This window comes from Vulpes vulpes, chromosome 5, assembly GCF_048418805.1.
Source record: "Vulpes vulpes isolate BD-2025 chromosome 5, VulVul3, whole genome shotgun sequence".
In the NCBI taxonomy this organism is placed as follows: domain Eukaryota; kingdom Metazoa; phylum Chordata; class Mammalia; order Carnivora; family Canidae; genus Vulpes; species Vulpes vulpes.
The window spans coordinates 34,685,720-34,703,118 of record NC_132784.1 but is presented as its reverse complement, the minus strand read 5'-3'; the positions used below and the strand labels follow the sequence as shown (position 1 = coordinate 34,703,118).

Below are 17,399 nucleotides of genomic sequence, written 5' to 3'. Positions count from 1 at the left end.
CCTTTATGCAGGCATATCGATTGGGATTTAAAGAAATAAATCTTGAACCCACTTCCAAAAACAAATCAACAATTCTCTACTTTCTTTTCACATTTAACAGATCTTCTAGAGGAGCAGCAGGTTCTAGTAATACGAGCTTCATGATTAAACCAGAAGTTTGAAGTACAGCTTCTCGCACTTACTAGACTATGACACGGGGCAAGATACTTTCCAGGCCACAGAGCCCTCCAGTTTAGAAGTGTGATGCATTAAAGAACACACTGATCCTGACCAGGTAGATCCTAGCTACTATGTGGCCACTGTTCCTTTCCTACTGCTTTTCACATCTCTAACCCAAGTCCCTCCACTGTCTGAGGGCATCTAATTCATCCTCTGCGTGCTATTACTCAAGTCCATACTGAGGTACAGAAATACAGTTTGAAACTACAGATAGTACCACCATCATGACCTGTGACCAAAACTGTTTTCCTTACATCATATTTGGGACTGGCAGGCTCTCTAAGATAACTGGCTCATCTCCACTCTAGGGAAAGTAATGAAATGTACAGGTTTAGGCACACATTTCCCAGTCTGCTGGCCCTGTAATCCCATTTCCACTAAGGGTAGCAATATTCTGAGGCAGATGGGCTCAAGATGTTGGCTGTATTCGTTTCCTTTCCCTTCCCCTTCTGTCTCTAATTTGGCAAGTCCTAAGAACAATCCTTCCACACGGGCTTCCTTCCATGAGGCATGGTTACAAGTATGAATCACCTGGGTTAGCTCTGTGACCTCAAACAAGTTACTGAAGTGTTTTCTTGTCTATGAAAAAGAGATATTAGGAAAAGTAGTCTACCTGAAAAGTTGTGAGGATTAAATGAGTTACAACATAGGAAAAGTCTCCTAAAAGTCATTATTATACTATTATTTCTCAGATTTTACCTTTCCTTTGGCTCTCCTTCAACTTTTTTCCCTATTATAAAAATGACAGCCCTTAAAACTGTTTGCCTAGTACTGCACTTATTTGTGTCTGTTTCTTCCATTAGACAGTATACATCTGGAAAGTAGAGATTACAACTGTTTTTTTTTTTTTCTAATTCCCCCAGAACCCTTTGACAGCATGTTATGTAAGTCAATACTCAACATTTATCAAATGGATGGTCTCTGATTACCACTTATGCCTTCGACAAAATCAACAAATACTTAAATTAACAGTGGGAACTATCTTTTATGCCCTCAGGGCAGCCATATAAGGATATTACCATCATCTTAAAACTGAGGCTTTCGGAGTTAGCTTATTCAACATCCATTTGCTGAAGAACCACGGACTTCACAGATTTGACAGGCCTCTGACTTCTCTTACACAGACAGGCACCTCACTTCAAAATATAGGCACCAGGCCCTTCCCAATCACACATCCCTCTAAAATATCCTGCTCACTGCTGCTTCACTAAATGCTCTAATACTTATTATGTCTGTGTTGTCAACACCAGAGTGGCTAAAAACAAAATACATGGTAGTGTTTAATAAGCGAAAATTTCCAAACGTGCCATTTATTTATGTAAACCATTTAATAATACCATTTATTTATGTAAACATAAATACGCACACCCTCATATGTGTCAGAGAAATTCCAAAGTGTTCAAATTTTAAGGAGCACTCTGAAACAAACTTTGAAAACGTCAGTAAATCTACAGTGATGATATACTCACTTGTGGCTTCCCACTCTGATTTACTTAAGGTTCCCTGAAATTTAAAAAAAAAAAAAAAGAACTTTTAGATTGAATATGGAAGTACATAAATGCCTATTTTTCAATACTTGACAGAAGTGCCCACACAATCCTATTTCACTATAAATATAAGTTGACCCTTGAACAATGCAGATTTGAACCTGCTGGTATACTTATATGTGGATTTTTCTGAACAAATGTAAATGTGTTTTCTCCTACGATTTTCCTAATAACTTTTCTCTAACTTACATTATTGTAAAAATACAGTATATAATACATATAATATACAAAATACATATTAACTAACTGATCAAGTTATTGGTAAGGCTTCTGGTCAAAAGTTGGCTATGAGCAGTTAAGCTTTTGGGGAGTCAAAAGTTAGAGGCTTACTTTCCAAGGGTCAACTATACACACAATTTACTGTTAATATTATTGTGACCTAAATATGTAAAAGAAATCAATGAGATTTCAATGTCATCTTCTGAATTTTGCACGAATTCTCTAAACCACTGATTCTCAATTGAAGGGTCAATTTGTGTAAAGAGGGTATTTGTGCACATGTGTAATTGGAAAACACCTCTATCTTATATTTTTAACTTGGAAAATAAAAAATTAAAGAGCCTATCTTGCAACATCCAATAGCATTATAGGAGGGAATATGATTTCTATGTTTTTACAAAGGAATCACAAAACTCATATCCCATAAAGGAAATAAATTATACTTAAAAGTTACCAAAATACTAAAAAACATGTTTATATAGTAATACACATGCTACTTTGCACATGCTTTGACTAACAAGCTAGATTGATTGGCAATTCCAGTAACTAATGTGATTTTGGAGAAGTGATGTATGTAAATGATAGTCTAAGACGTCAGCAGAACTGTGTAATGCCAATTTCTTTCTTCTTCTTTTTTTTTTTTTTGTAATTTCTATTGATGAAAAAGTCACAGCTATATCTAATACCATTGTGGTACAGTTGCATTCTTAAAAGAAAATGTGAAATTCCATGTAGAAGTCAGTGAAAATGGAGATGTAATTTTTCTCCATGTATGTTCATGAACCCTTGAATTTTATCTATGGAACACAGTGAGTCAGCAGTGCCTATATTAAGATACAATGATATAGCAAGGAATTCTCCAACCAAGCCTGTAGCTTTTTCCCCATCTTTACTGCCTGATATAGCACTCCATTCATTCCCAGTATTGAAATATTTTATCTTCTATTCTATGGTTATAAAAAGAGGAAACAGACTAACGCATATCTGATTTCAAGAAAATAATTTCATAAGTTTCCATATAATATAAGCTTTTTTTTTTCATTTTTCTATAAAACTGCTACAAATGTAGACTTACCAAAGGTAACCTTACTTGACTGTTCTTCATGTACTCTGCTGCATGTTCATAGTCATCCACCTTCTCAGAGGCAAGTTTGGAATTCTCATTTGCTGGATATGGCTAGGGAAGCAAGTGAAATTCCTAGTTAGGAAATTAAATGAAACTTATAATTCAGAATTAAAAATACTAAGTCACTAAAATAAAGTAAAATAAAATAATTAAGAAAATAATCCTTAAATATTATTTCAGGAATACAAACTACATATACTTTTGAAATACTAAAAAAAAAAAAAAATGGGTGAAAGGATCCTCCCCTAACAAAGTAGCTGTCATGGTCAATTTTAATGATAATCATAGAATATTTACAGTTGGACAAAACTGTACCATTTATTTAATCACCACCAAGGGTCACTTAGCATCAAACACTTGGATCTCCCTGACTCCCAAAGACTTTTTCTGTTATAAAGTGGGAGTTATTATCAAAAGAGCTAAATATTGGGGATCCCTGGGTGGCGCAGCGGTTTGGCGCCTGCCTTTGGCCCGGGGCGCGATCCTGGAGACCCGGGATCGAGTCCCACGTCGGGCTCCCGGTGTATGGAGCCTGCTTCTCCCTCCGCCTGTGTCTCTGCCTCTCTCTCTCTCTCTCTCTCTGTGACTATCATAAATAAATAAAAAATTAAAAAAAAAAAAATAAATAAATTAAAAAAAAGAGCTAAATATTAATTTAAATATTACAGTGATATATTAGCCATCAGAAGCATGAACAGAAGTTAGAAATAATACAGATGAAAAATTCAAAATGCTGGCAGAAGATAGTGGTAGAGTTAAGAGGCCCAGAGGCTCACCTCGTCCCATGGATACAACCAAAAACTACCAAATCATCCTAAATACCCCAGAAATTGATCTGAAGACTGGCAAAACAAACTCCACAACTAAAGGTAGAAAGAGGCCCCATTGAAGTAGGTAGGAAGTGCAGGGACAAGATTTGGGAGAAACAGATCCTGGGCATTTTGGTGGGGAGAGAGCTAGAGCTGCTGAGAAGGGTGAGAAACAAACCAACACACAGGGCAGAGTACAAGGGAAACAAATCTCCGTTAACAACTGGCTTATAAAGCTAAAGGAACCAAATTTCAAGAGTTCTTGCAACCAGTGGGGCTTAAAAGCCTGGTCAGCGTGCTTGGAGCTCTGTGGAGGACACTGGGACTGCTATAGGAGAAAAGGCAGGGTAAATAGCCTGCAGACACATAGAATTGGAACAGCAATCTGAAGAGTGCCTGGGCCACACAGTGAGGGGATTAGTTGCTCATCTCAGAGGATGCCCACAGAGACAGAGTTCAGAGATCCCTCCAGGAATAAAGGAGCTGACTGGCACCATTTCCCTCTATGGTTCCTCAGCATAAACACACAGCCACCTGTAGGAACCAGTGCACATGAACACTCACTACCTAAACTGCTTACAATAAGCTATATCCTGCCTACACTCTGGCAGAATGGCCATTCTCAGGCATCTATGCCTCAGTCCCAAATGATGTGGAATGGGTGGGCCCCATTCCACAGAAGACAGGCTCAAACCACTACCACACCGCATCTCCCTACCCAGGAGTTTTGCAAGGCTTCAGTTCCAGCAGAAGTGGCAAGAAGTCCCATTTCATAAGCAGACTAGAGTATACCTAGATAAAACATACCACATTCAGGCTAGGGAATAAACACTGCTCACAAAAGGCAATGAACCTCTGCAGACAACAGCCCTAGAGGATAGAGACCAGGACAGAACAGCAGAGCACACAAAACATACACTGGAGACACTCCTAGAAGCACCAGGCCCTGGGGACCAGGGAGTACTACACAGTAGAATACTACAGGACCTCTCTTCATAAAGACATTATCCTCAAGAACAGGAGATGTAGCTGACTTTACTAAAACAAAGAGACAGACAAAATGAGAAGACAGAGCAATCTGGCCCAAATGAAAGAACAGGACAAGGCCATGGCCAGAGATTAAAGCAAAAATAGATTTAAGTACATGCCTGATGGAGAATTTAAAGGAATTATTCTAAGGATACTCACTTGACTTGAGAAAAGAGTGGAGGACAACAGTGAGACCATTAACACAGATAAGGAGTAACATACAGATAAAGGGCTTAAAAAATGAAATGAGAAACATACTTGATGGAATGAACAGCAGGCTAGAAGTAGAGGAACAACTTATGATCCAAAAGAGAGAGTAAAGGAAAATAATCGAGCTGAACAAAAAAGAGAAAAAAGAATTATGCAAAACAAGAATAAACTTAGGGAATTCAGTGACCCCATCAAATGGAGTAACATTCACATAAGGTCCCAGGAGAGAAAAGGGGGCAGATAATTTATTTTAGGAAGTAACAGCTGAAAACTTCCCTACTCTGTGGAAGTAGATATCCAGATCCTCGAGGCACAGAGAACTCCCATCAAAATCAAAAGCACACTAAGACATGCTTTAATTAAAATGGCAAAATATAATAATAATATAATAATAAAGAAAAAATATTAAAAGCAGCAAGACAAAAGAAGTCATTAACTTACAAGGGAAAACCCATAGGGCTAGCAGGAAATTTTCAACAGAAACTTTGCAAGCCAAAGGGAGTAGAATGACATATAGAAAGAGCTGAATAGGAAAAATCTACAGGCAAGAATACTCTATCCAGCAAGACTATCTTTAAGGAAAGACAAAGAGTTTCCCAAAGAAAAATTAAAGGAGTCTGTGACCACTAACCCAGCCCTACAAGAAGTATTAAAGGGGACTCTTTGAGTGAAGGGGAAAGACCGAAAATGACAGTATGAGAGCAGGAAACATTAAAGCAGTAAAAATGAGTGTCTGTAAAAACTCAATCAAGGAACTCATAAAATACAAGGATATAAAACAGGACATCATATACCTAAAACTTGAGGAGGAGTAAAGAATGAGTTCAAACTTAAACTGACCATCAAATTAATATAGACTGCTATATGCTGATGTTATATACAAATCTAATGGTAACCACCAATCAAAAACCATTAATAAGTATGCAAGGAATAGAGAGAAAGAAATCCAAATGCATCACTAAAGAAAACCAGTAAACCATGCAAGAAATAGAAGAAAGGATCAGCGAAAATCTCCAGAAGCAACCACAAAATAACTAATAAAATGGCAATAAATATCTGTCAATAACTACTTTGAAAGTAAATGGGACATATGTCAAAAGACATAGGATAACAGAATGGATAAAAAATGGATAAAAAACAAGACCCATCTATATGCTGTGTACAAGAGATTCTTAGGTTTAGACCTAAGATTGAAAGTGAGGGGATAGAGAGGTGCCTGCGTGTTACAGTTGACTGAGCACCCAACTCTTGGTTTCAAGCTTAGGTTGTGATCTCAGGGTCCTGGGATTGAGCCTCACGTCAGGCTCGGAATTCAGCATGGACTCTGGGATTCTCTTTTAGTCTCCCTCTGCCCCTCCCTGCCATGCATATGCATGCTCTCTCTCTCAGTAAAATAAATCTTAAAAAAAAGAAAAAAAGAGGAGGAGAAGGAAGAGGGGGAGGGGGAGGGGGAGGGGAGGAGGAGAAGAAAGAAGAAAGAAGAAAGAAGAAGAAGAAAGTGAGGAGATGGAGAGAAACATTTATCATGCAAATGGTTGGCAAAAGACAGGGTAGGAACAATACTTATATTGCACAAAATAGATTTTAAAACAAAGACTGTAACAAGAGACCAAGAAGAACACTAGATAATAATAAAGGGGAAAATCAAAAAGGAAGTTTTAACAATTGTAAATATTTATGTCCCCAACATGGGAGCACCCAAATACATAAAACAATTAATAACAAACATAAAGAAACTAACTGATAATAATACAATAATAGTAGGTTACTTTAACATCTCACCGCAATGGACAGATCATCTCAACAGAAAATCAACAAGGAAACAATAACTGAATAACACACTGGACCAGATGGGATTTAACAGAAATATTTAGAACATTCCATCCTAAAACAGCAGAATACATATTTTTTTCAAGTATACATGGAACATTCTCCAGAATAGAACACACATTAGGCCACAAAACAAGCCTCAACAAATTTAAAAAGATCAAAGTCATAACATGCATCTTTTCTGGCCACAACATTATGAAACTGGAAGTCAACCACAAGAAAAAATCTGGAAAGATCATAAATATAGGGAAGGTAAAAAACATGCTACTAAATAATGAATGGGTCAACCAGGAAATAAAAGAATAAAAAAAGTACATGGAAATAAATGAAAATGAACACACAGTGAGTGGTCCAAAGACTTTGAGATGCAGCAAAAGTGGTTCTCAGAGGGAAGCTTAGAGCAATACAGGCTACCTCTAGAGGCAAGAAAAACCTAAAAAATAAACTACCTAACCTTACACCTAGAAAAAGGACCTAGAAAAAGAACAAACAAACCTAAAATCAGCAGAAGGAAATAATGAAGATTAGAGCAGAAAAAAATGATGTAGAAATGAAAAATACTACTAAACAAATCAATGAAACTAGGAGCTGGTTCTTTGAAAAAACAAACAAACAAAATGAATAAAATCGATGAACCTCTAGCCAGAATCATCAAGAAAGAAAAAGGACCCCAATAAATAGAATCACAAATGAGGAAGGCAAAATAACAAACACCCTTCAAATAAACAAATATAACATAATGAAAAACTATGTATCAACAAATTGGACAACCTGGAAGAAATGGATTAATTCTGAAAAATATAAGAATTACCAAAATTTAAAGAAATAGAAGATTCAAACGGACTGATAACCTACAAAGAAATTGAATTAGTAATCAAAAAACTCCCAAGAAACAGAAGTCCAGGACAGGTGGCTTCCAGGCAAATTCTACTAAACATTTAAAGAAGAGTTAATATCTATTCTTCTCAAACTATTCCAAAAAACAGAAAAGGAAAACTTAAAATTCAGATGCCCTGATACCAAAAACAGATAAAGACATCACACAAAAAAAGAGAGCTACAGGCTTATCTCTGATAAGCATAGATGCAAAAATCCTCAACAAAATACTAGCAAATGGAGTTCAACAACAATACATTTAAAAAAATCATTCACCAGGATCAAGTGGGATTTATTCCTGGGCTGCAAGGATGGTTCAATATTCATGAATCAGTTGTGATACATCATATCAATACAAGCTAAGAACCATATGATCATTTCAGTAGATGCAGAAAACACATTTGACAAAGTACAACATCCACTCATGATAAAAGCCCTCCACATAGTATATTTGGAACATACCTCAACAGAATAAAGGTCATATATGAAAACCCAAAGTTAACATCATCCTTAATGGGGAAAAACTGAAAGCCTTTACCCTAGGAAGTGAGGAACAGGATAACAGGATAAGGAAGTCACCCTTATCATTTTACTTGGTATAAGACTGTTAAGCCCAAGCCACAGCAATCAGACAACAAAAAGAAATAAAAGGCAGCCAAATCACTAAGGAAGTAAAACAAGAAAGAGACTTAAACTGATGATTACCAGAAGGGAGATGGGGGGGGGGGGGGGGGTTTGCTGGATGAGGCTTAAGGAGTACTTGTCCTAATAAGCACTTGGTGATTAAAATGGAAACCTAAAATAAAAAATACAGAAGAAAAACGAGTCAACAGAGAACTGTAAGTTCAAGAAGATAGGAAAATAATCCAGCCTCCAAATTATGGGCAGTCTCCATATTTCCTAAGAACCTGAAGAAGGGACACACACACACACACACACCTGTGTTTTTTAAGGCTATGCTGGCCAAATGTTTATTAAAATTACCTTCAACCACTAATTTTAATCCATTTCAAATAGCATCTCTTTATACTATGAAGTGTACCACTTTGTAGTACATGTAAATCAAAACATAATGGATTACATAGAACACTTACTATTTAACAACCACATACTCTAAAAAGGTTATACGGGGATGCCTGGGTGGCTCAACAGTTGAGCATCTGCCTTCGGCTCAGGGCATGATCCTGGGGTCTTGGGACTGAGTCCCACATTGGGCTCCCTGCAGGGAGCCTGCTTCTCCCTCTGCCTGTGTCTGTCTCTCTCATGAGTAAATAAAATCTTTATGAAAATAAAAATAAAAGGTTATATTCTTTGTAATTCCTTTTTTTTTTTTTTTTTTTTTACAACAAACCAGCTAGCAAGGAATCACTTTTTTTCTTTTAATATTTTATTTATTTGAGAGAAAGAGAGAAAGAGCACGAGCAGGGAAAGGGGGCAGAAGAGAAACAGATTCCCTGGTGAGTGGGGAGCCTGATGTGGGGCTCGATCCTGGGACTGCAGAATCACAACCTAAGCCGAAGGCAGATGCTCAACTGACTGAACCACCCAGGTGCTCCACAAGGAACCACTTTAAACCTAGATCTTCTTGATGAATTTTTAAGAAAATGATTCAGAAATGTCTATTTTGCTATTTTCTTTCCCCCCTTATAGGTATCCCACAGTAAGCTCAGATATTTAGCTGTTTGCTGTTTAAGTATGTAGCTTTTTGAAGTCCTGTACTGCTATCATGAGCAACCTTACTTTCTAATCATACCTTAACACAGGGATATAAGAAATATCACTAACGGTTTTGGAACCTCAACCCCACATGTTGTGGTTTCATCAGACAAAAAGCTTCAAAACTTTAACGTGAATGATCAGAAACTATTCTGTTGTAGACTTGCTCTTCAACTTATCAGTGTAAGATTCCTCCATGTGATTACCTGCCTGTCACTGGACATCTAATTTCTCTTCCCTCTCAATCACTTTAAAAAACCAAACAACATATGATTAACATAGGATTATAAAGCTGCAAAACTAATCATTCTTTTCAAAACAGGTAAGAAAAAAGAAAAAAGAAAACAGGTGTCAGGACTTTAAAACCACATAATGCCTTGACATGAGACTTCTCATTCTTCCTTCCCTCTACAACAGTGCTCTAGGAGAACAATCTTTTACTGGTTCTATTGTGGGCCGGCTCAAAGCTGACAGCTTTAAGAAAAGACTTTTATACATACGTCAGAAAACAGATCCATTTAAATCTCTGACCTAGACTAAAGCAGGAGCATTGGGACTGCTCTTTCTGCCTCTGGTCCTAACATCCCTCCAAACCATGCTCCATTCTGTCACAAGTCATGTTCCTATTCATTGGACCTTGTCGTCTCCCGCTCAAAGTACTTTATACACCTGCAGAAGTGACTTCGAGGAGAAGTAGGCAAAACCAAAGGACTCTGCAAACTACATGCTATTACTGCTCAGGTCCGTCCCCAGACAGCCACAGTGATAGGTCATATCCTCAAAGGCGGACTGGGGGAGAAGACTGGAGAACCACTGTGCTGCAGAAAGTTATCTGTGCTTCTTCAAACATCCCCTGCTCTCTCATGCTCTCTGCCTTTACTCTTAGTTTACTTTCTTCACAAAAGACCCTTTCATATATGCACTGCACTTTAAATATTTCATTATTGCGGTTCTCACATGGTACTCAATTATTTGCTTCTACATTTATCTTCTCAATATACTGTAAGATCCTTGAAGGAATGGGACCCTGCTATCCCATAACCCACTGTCGACAGTTCTGAATACATTACACAAATCAACTCATTATCTACATGCTATTGGAAAATAAATAACTAATCATTGTACATGCAAAGCACCACCAAAGATGAGAACCTACAGGCATGTGTGTGTGTGGTGATTTGCACACACACTTTTTCTAGTTCTCTCTTCTCCCTCAAAACAAAAACAAGCCTCTCCAGCTAACATAAAGCAAATATAAACATTCTTAGTTTTAAAATATAGGAAATATGACCAACGAAGAATGTAATATTTTAGTGGTTTAAGTAATTTCAAAAGATAATTTAGAATTTAAAGAGGCCACTCCAAATTGGGAAAGTTGTATGGATACAACAGCAGGAGACCTGGCATGGTATGAGATCATCTTAGACCCTAGCCAGGAAAATCTTAAAAAACTAATGTAACCAAAAGGCAGTATTGTGGAAAAGTAGTGCAATCCTGCACCCCAGAGAACATTTGGTAATGTCCAGAGTCATTTTTGGCTGTCATAACTGGGGACAGGGAAGCTACTGACATCTAGCACATAGATACCAGAGATGTTAAACAACCTAGTGTGAAGGGAACAGCCCCTCACAACAAAGAAATTTTCCAGCTCAAAATGCCAACTGTTCTTAGGTTAAGAAATCCTATTTAAAAGCCGTACTATCTAGAAAATAGAATTTGATGACAGCACCACTCACTCACTCATTCAAGTTTTTCCTGACTACCCACAAAGCAACGGCTCTGTAATGAGCTCTGTCCTAGGTGCTGAAGAACTTAGAGTAGTTCAAATAATCTGATTTACATAAATACTTAGCATCTAAACGACCTTAAAAGGAATCTCAAAAACAAAGAAGAATATTTACACCTTTCTAAATACCTACCTCCAAGGCCTGCATTCGTTTTAACAGCATTTTATTTTCGTTGTTCTTAATCTTTTCCTCATAGAATTCCAGAAATGTCTTTTTGTAGACTAGTTTCATATTGTACTTCTTCGCCATTCTGTCCAAAACAGATTACTTAATGAAAATGCTTCCAAAATATCAATAATTCCTCAACAGTTTACTTTCACTCAACAGTGACAATGTCTGGGCATCACCAAAAAAGCTATCAATTATATATTTACGACAGGATAATACAAAATGTATGAGGAGTAACATACCAATAAAGACATCTATAAAAACACATGCATCCTAAATCTCAATCTAAATCAACAGGTCACAGGAAATGTAACAAATAAGTCAGGAAGTAAAATGAAAGGCTATGAGATAGGGATGAAGAGCTATAAAGAACACTTCTATTCCATTTTATTTTTTTTAAACCTATTTATGTATGTATGTATGTATGTATGTATGTATAGGCAGAGACACAGGCAGAGGGAGAAGCAGGCTCCATGCACCGGGAGCCCGATGTGGGATTCGATCCCGGGTCTCCAGGATCGCGCCCTGGGCCAAAGGCAGGCACTAAACCGCTGCGCCACCCAGGGATCTCCTATTCCATTTTATTTAACTTGATCCTTCACAGTGGCATTTTGAAAACAGGTGCCATTCTTTTTTTAATTTTACTTATTTATTTGAGAGAGACACAGAGAGTGTGAGCATAAGTAGGGGGAAGAGCAGAGGGAGAGGGAGAATTAGACTCCCCACAGAACAGAGAGCCCAACATGGGGCTCGATCCTGGGACTCCAGGATCACGACCTGAGCCAAAGGCAGATACTTAATCTACTGAGCTACCCAGGCACCCCATTCCTCCTTAAAACATTCTTTTATCTCTTGGGCTCTCTGGCAAGATACATTATTAATTTTTATACTACATCCTGGGCTGCTGCTTCACAGTTTGTTTTATAAATTTATTTTACCCAACTTCTAAATTGTAATATTCTGAAGAGTTCTGCCCGGAGCATTACTCATTTTCCCTTCCCTGTCTTTAAATAGCACGCCAACAGCTATCTGTAGCTCAGCTCTTTTGTCATATTCATTTATCTACTGCTTCCTAGAAATCTCCACTAGGACGTGCCAGGATGGAGTATTCTCTAACTTTCCAAATCCAAGGTTGAATCCTAGACTGTTCTGCCAATCTTTGCTACTTCAGTAAATCTAATGATTTATATGCCAGAAACCTCAGAGTTCTCCATCCCACCTGTTTATCTATAAAACGTTCTTCAAATAGGTCTTCTTACCCCTTCGTTGGCCACCATCTTGCTTTAACTACCACCACCACTCAGCTACACTACTTCACTTCTTTCCCTGCTTCCAGTCTTATTCTCCCTCAATGAATTTTCCACCTACAGTCAGATTAAGCTTTCAAAAATACACACGTCACTTCCCTCATTTACGCCCTTCACTGGCTCTCCAGGACACTTAATAGAACACAATTCAAAAGCTTTGTGCATGGCCTCTAATGTACTCATTCATAAAGGAATGGTTCCTTGGGGTGCCTGGCTGGCTCAGTACATAGAGCATGAAACTCCTGATCTCAGAGTCATGAATTCAAGCCCCATGTTGGGCACAGACCTTACTTAAAAAAAAAAAAAAAAAAAAAAAAAAAAAAAAAGAAGAAGAAGAAAAGAAAAAAAGGAATGCGGCCTCATCTTGAGCTACTTGGGCTCTGATTCCTACAACTCACAGAATGGCTTTCCTTCAGCTCATTCACATATATTGTTACTATATCTGGAATATCTCCAACTTCTTTTCATTCTTTAGATGTTGACTTAAGCATCACTTCTTCACAGGTGGATTCCTTAAATACTCAATTACATTAGGTTTCCCTGTTATACTCTGTTTTTTTTCCCCACTGCATTTGCCAAAGTTTATAGTACCTATATCTGTTGACAAAATGCAGGGTCTGGAGATGATCTCAGGTAGCAGGTAAAAGAGATGGAGGGAAAATAACTCTCATAGGGTCAAGAAGGCTTGTGAGGTGATTGTGGGGAGGGGACAATGTAAAAGAACACGTTTGAGAGCCACTGGGATATGTATGTAAGGCAAGGCTCCCCATAATTTGAATTAGCCCTTCTTGGAAAGACAACATGAGTACAGCTAACAGTCTCTTCTATACTAGGCAGTTCATTTTCTACCATAAATCTCCAAATAAGCCTTCAGAAATAAAATCAAGTTTTATGCCTGAGAACTATCATTGCAAAGAACTGACTCAATCTGACCAATTTCAATAGGTTTGTCAAATAAACCTTGTTATATTTTTGTTCAATTTCTTAATAAAACTGCAAAAGGGCATCTCAAAATCCTATGCATTTTCAGATCCTGTCTCACTGAATGTATAGCTGTTTTAGTAAATAAATTTTTTAAAAATTTAGATACTATATTGATGACTTGTGACTTTATATGTGCATCACCATTAAGCGATTTAAGTACAAAAGATTGCTACTCCTTCCTAGCATTTAAAAAGAACTTTTATTATGGGTCACCTGAATGGCTCAGTTGGTTAAATGTCCAACTCTTGATTTCAGCTCAGGTCATGATCTCAGGGGAGATGGAGCCCTGTGCTAGGCTCCGTGTTCAGGAATCTGCCTGAGATTCTCTCTCTCCCCCTCTGCCCCTCCCTCCACTCATGTTCTCAATCACTCTCTCTCAAATAGTAAACCTTAAAAAAAAAAACAAAACAACCTTTCATTATATCCTTTATCTTTTTGGATCTACTCAAATTACCAACTTTGTTAACCAAAAATACCAAGCTTACATACTAAACATATGAAATGATGTACTAAAGACAATTAATTTCTTCTTTTATAAATATGAAGAACAGAAACATTTCACAAGTCTACTAATGTTGAGGGAAAAAAATGATTTGATCGATATGACAAGGCCTTATTATGTTTAAGTTTATTCTTCTACTTTCCTTCTCAGGGAAACCCCAAGAGCCAGGGGTCTCATAAGGCCTTAAAAGCCTTATCTTATGCAAAAGACGAATACCCACCATTTGCTTGGACATGGATAGAACTGGAGGATACTATGCCGAGTGAAATAAGTCAATCGGAGAAAGACAATCATCATATGGTTTCACTCATACAAGGAATATAAAAAAAAGTAAAAGGATTATAAAGGAAAGGAGGGGAACTGAGTGGGAAAAATTAGAGAGGGACACAAACTATGAGAGACTCCTAACTCTGGAAACAAACAAGGGGTAGTGGAAGGGGAGGTGGGCAGGGGGTTGGGGTGACTGGGTGACGGGTACCGAGGGGGGCACTGGACGGGATGAGCACTGGGTGTTATACTATATGTTGGCAAAATGAATTTAAACTAAAAAAATAAAATAAAATAAAAGAGGGCGGCCCTGGTGGCCCAGCGGTTTGGCGCCGCCTTCGGCCCTGGGTGTGATCCTGGAGACCTGGGATCGAGTCCCACGTGAGGCTCCCTGCATGGAGCCTGCTTCTTTCTCTGCCTGTGTCTCTGCCTCTCTCTCTGTCATGAATAAATAAATAAAATCTTAAAAAAAAAAAAAAAAAAGACATCAGTGGAAGAACTGGAGAAATCCAAATAAAGTCTGGAATTTATTATTTATTTTTTTTAAAAAGCCTTATTTGATGAAGCCTGGTAACCCAACTTTCCCTGTGTCTATAGTCTGCTGGACACCTAGAACCAGGTCCATGAGTGAATACATTCTTGAATCAGGATTTTATTATCAGCACTTCCTGTAAGACACAGGCTGTAGTGAAATACAAAACAACTTTTAATATCTAACCTCACTAAAGGAGGATCTTTGCATTTTGAAGACTCATTCTATATTATCAAAGTTATTATCAGTTTTTTAAAAAAATAATCTTTCACTATTTGCAATGTCAGGTATTTTTTCCCACAAGATGAAGGCAACAGACTCCTTTCTGTACCTGCAGGATAAAGTAATTCCAAGGATGAAAGAAAACTAAATAACCAAGAGTATAAGAGACCTACGACATAAACTAAATTTGACATTAGTCTTTTTTTTAATTCTTTGGGTTCCATTTAAAATAAGGAATGAACAGAAATACTAATTTTTCTTTCTTTCTTTCTTTCTTTCTTTCTTTCTTTCTTTCTCTCTTAAGGCAAAGAGTAACAGATTAATGACATTCTTACTCATTTAGCAATGGAAAATAGACCAAGAATTCAGGGACATCCACAACACCTTCCAAGTTGAAGTCATATTTGCAGCCGAATAAAGGATAATCTCCTTTCTTCTGAAACTTCACAGTATATATCTCATTCCCAAATGATTCTGTTTCTGAGGCTTCAAGGCGTCTTCTATTAAAGATTATCCCCCAAACCAAAATAAAAAGATTAAAATTGTTATTAGCTCAGACTTATGCTCACCTGATTATGCATGTGAAAAAACTAAAGGATGCAATTTTAAAAAGATACTTAATCAGCTTTTTAACTGAACTTGAGCTACTTTTAATAAGCAATACACTAGCAGATCATCAACAATCATACCATGTAACTCCTAGTTAATTCTTTTTGTGTATCTGATCTAGAGTTTGTCTAGCACTGTAACCTCCGGCTGGATAAAGCATTGGTCTCCAATTTACACAAAAAGGTGTTTTAAAGATTCATCTGCAAGTCTATCTTTTGATCTTAAATGCTGAGTATACAAGTATATTATCAGTGTTTGGCCCTTGTAAGATCAACATGGCATATTCTATAAACTTTATTTCTGATAAACATTTCCTACTTTAAAATAAGCTTACTTCTGAGTATCTTATAAACCACTATATATTAAAAGCACTTACATCAGTTCAAAGCTATTGGGAGTGGTACCAATAAAATAGCCTCCAGGGCTCAGTCTCTCACAGGCATTTCTGAGCATCATGTCAGCCTGCTCATAGGATTCAAATGAATAATGACAGACAAACTGACAACTACAGATGTCAAAGCACGTTTCGGGGTCACGAAATTTGTTAATCAAAAGTTCCTGAAACAAATTAAAAATTAAAATGGGTCAAGATTTTGAAGTTAATTGCAATATAAAACTTTTTACTAAGTTAATTTCTAGAATTAGAGTCCTTAAAATAAAAGTAGGCAGGCCCTCCCAACCACGTATCCACTGTCTCATTATGCGTAATAAGGCCCACAACAAAATGATCTTTTCCTTCTGGTTCAATAAAATTTGATTATCATTTTCATAGTAATTTAAAAACTAAGAATGAAATCATGTTTAAAAATCTATCAACCAAATATAACATTTAAAAAGGTTGATGCTTTAATTTGGCTTTACTTCAAAGCTAAGGTAAAATGGTGTTATCAGTAACTTTAATTTAAAAAAAACACAGAGCTTGCCTTTGGGACACTTTTTAAAAGTGTTTTTAAGTTTCCAACATTCTAGCAGAATACTATCACTTTCCTTCTCACTTTCACAACTGCAAACAAAATGTGTACGATTAAAGATACCCATAATAGTTTAATGAGCATAATGAGTCAGACAAAGCACTGAAGTTTAAGATGAGACTTTTACTACTTAAGTGCCTCTGTAGTTCTTAAACTTCATAGTTGTTACAAAATTTAGAAACAAATGGAAAGTGCAAAACTTCAAACTTTGGTATGTTGGGAAACTACCCTAATAAATTACAAAGGCAAAACAAAATGTAAGCCCAGTTCTATTTTAAGGTACTGGAAAATAAATCTTGTCTGAACAGAAAGGCAACAAATGATTTCTAAAGTTCAAATTACTGGAGCACCTGGGTGGCTCAGCTGGTTAAGCGTTTGCCTTCAGTCCAGGTCGTGATCTCAGGGTCCTGGGATTGAGCCCCATATTGCTTCTCCCTCCCTTTTGCCCTCCCTCCTATTCTTACTCTCC

General features: G+C 37.2%; 1 protein-coding gene across 2 annotated transcripts in view; it reads right to left on the bottom strand.

Moving 5' to 3' along the window:
* RNMT (RNA guanine-7 methyltransferase) overlaps positions 1–17,399 on the bottom strand; it is a 33,273-nt gene that overhangs the window by 5,225 nt on the left and 10,649 nt on the right. For both annotated transcript variants that reach the window (XM_072757847.1, XM_072757848.1), the window contains 5 exons: positions 16,336–16,517; positions 15,686–15,850; positions 11,501–11,618; positions 3,061–3,162; positions 1,689–1,722 (listed from right to left, as the gene is read on the bottom strand). In XM_072757847.1, the coding sequence (XP_072613948.1) occupies positions 1,689–1,722; positions 3,061–3,162; positions 11,501–11,618; positions 15,686–15,850; positions 16,336–16,517 (601 nt within the window). The remainder of the gene's footprint in view (positions 1–1,688; positions 1,723–3,060; positions 3,163–11,500; positions 11,619–15,685; positions 15,851–16,335; positions 16,518–17,399) is intronic.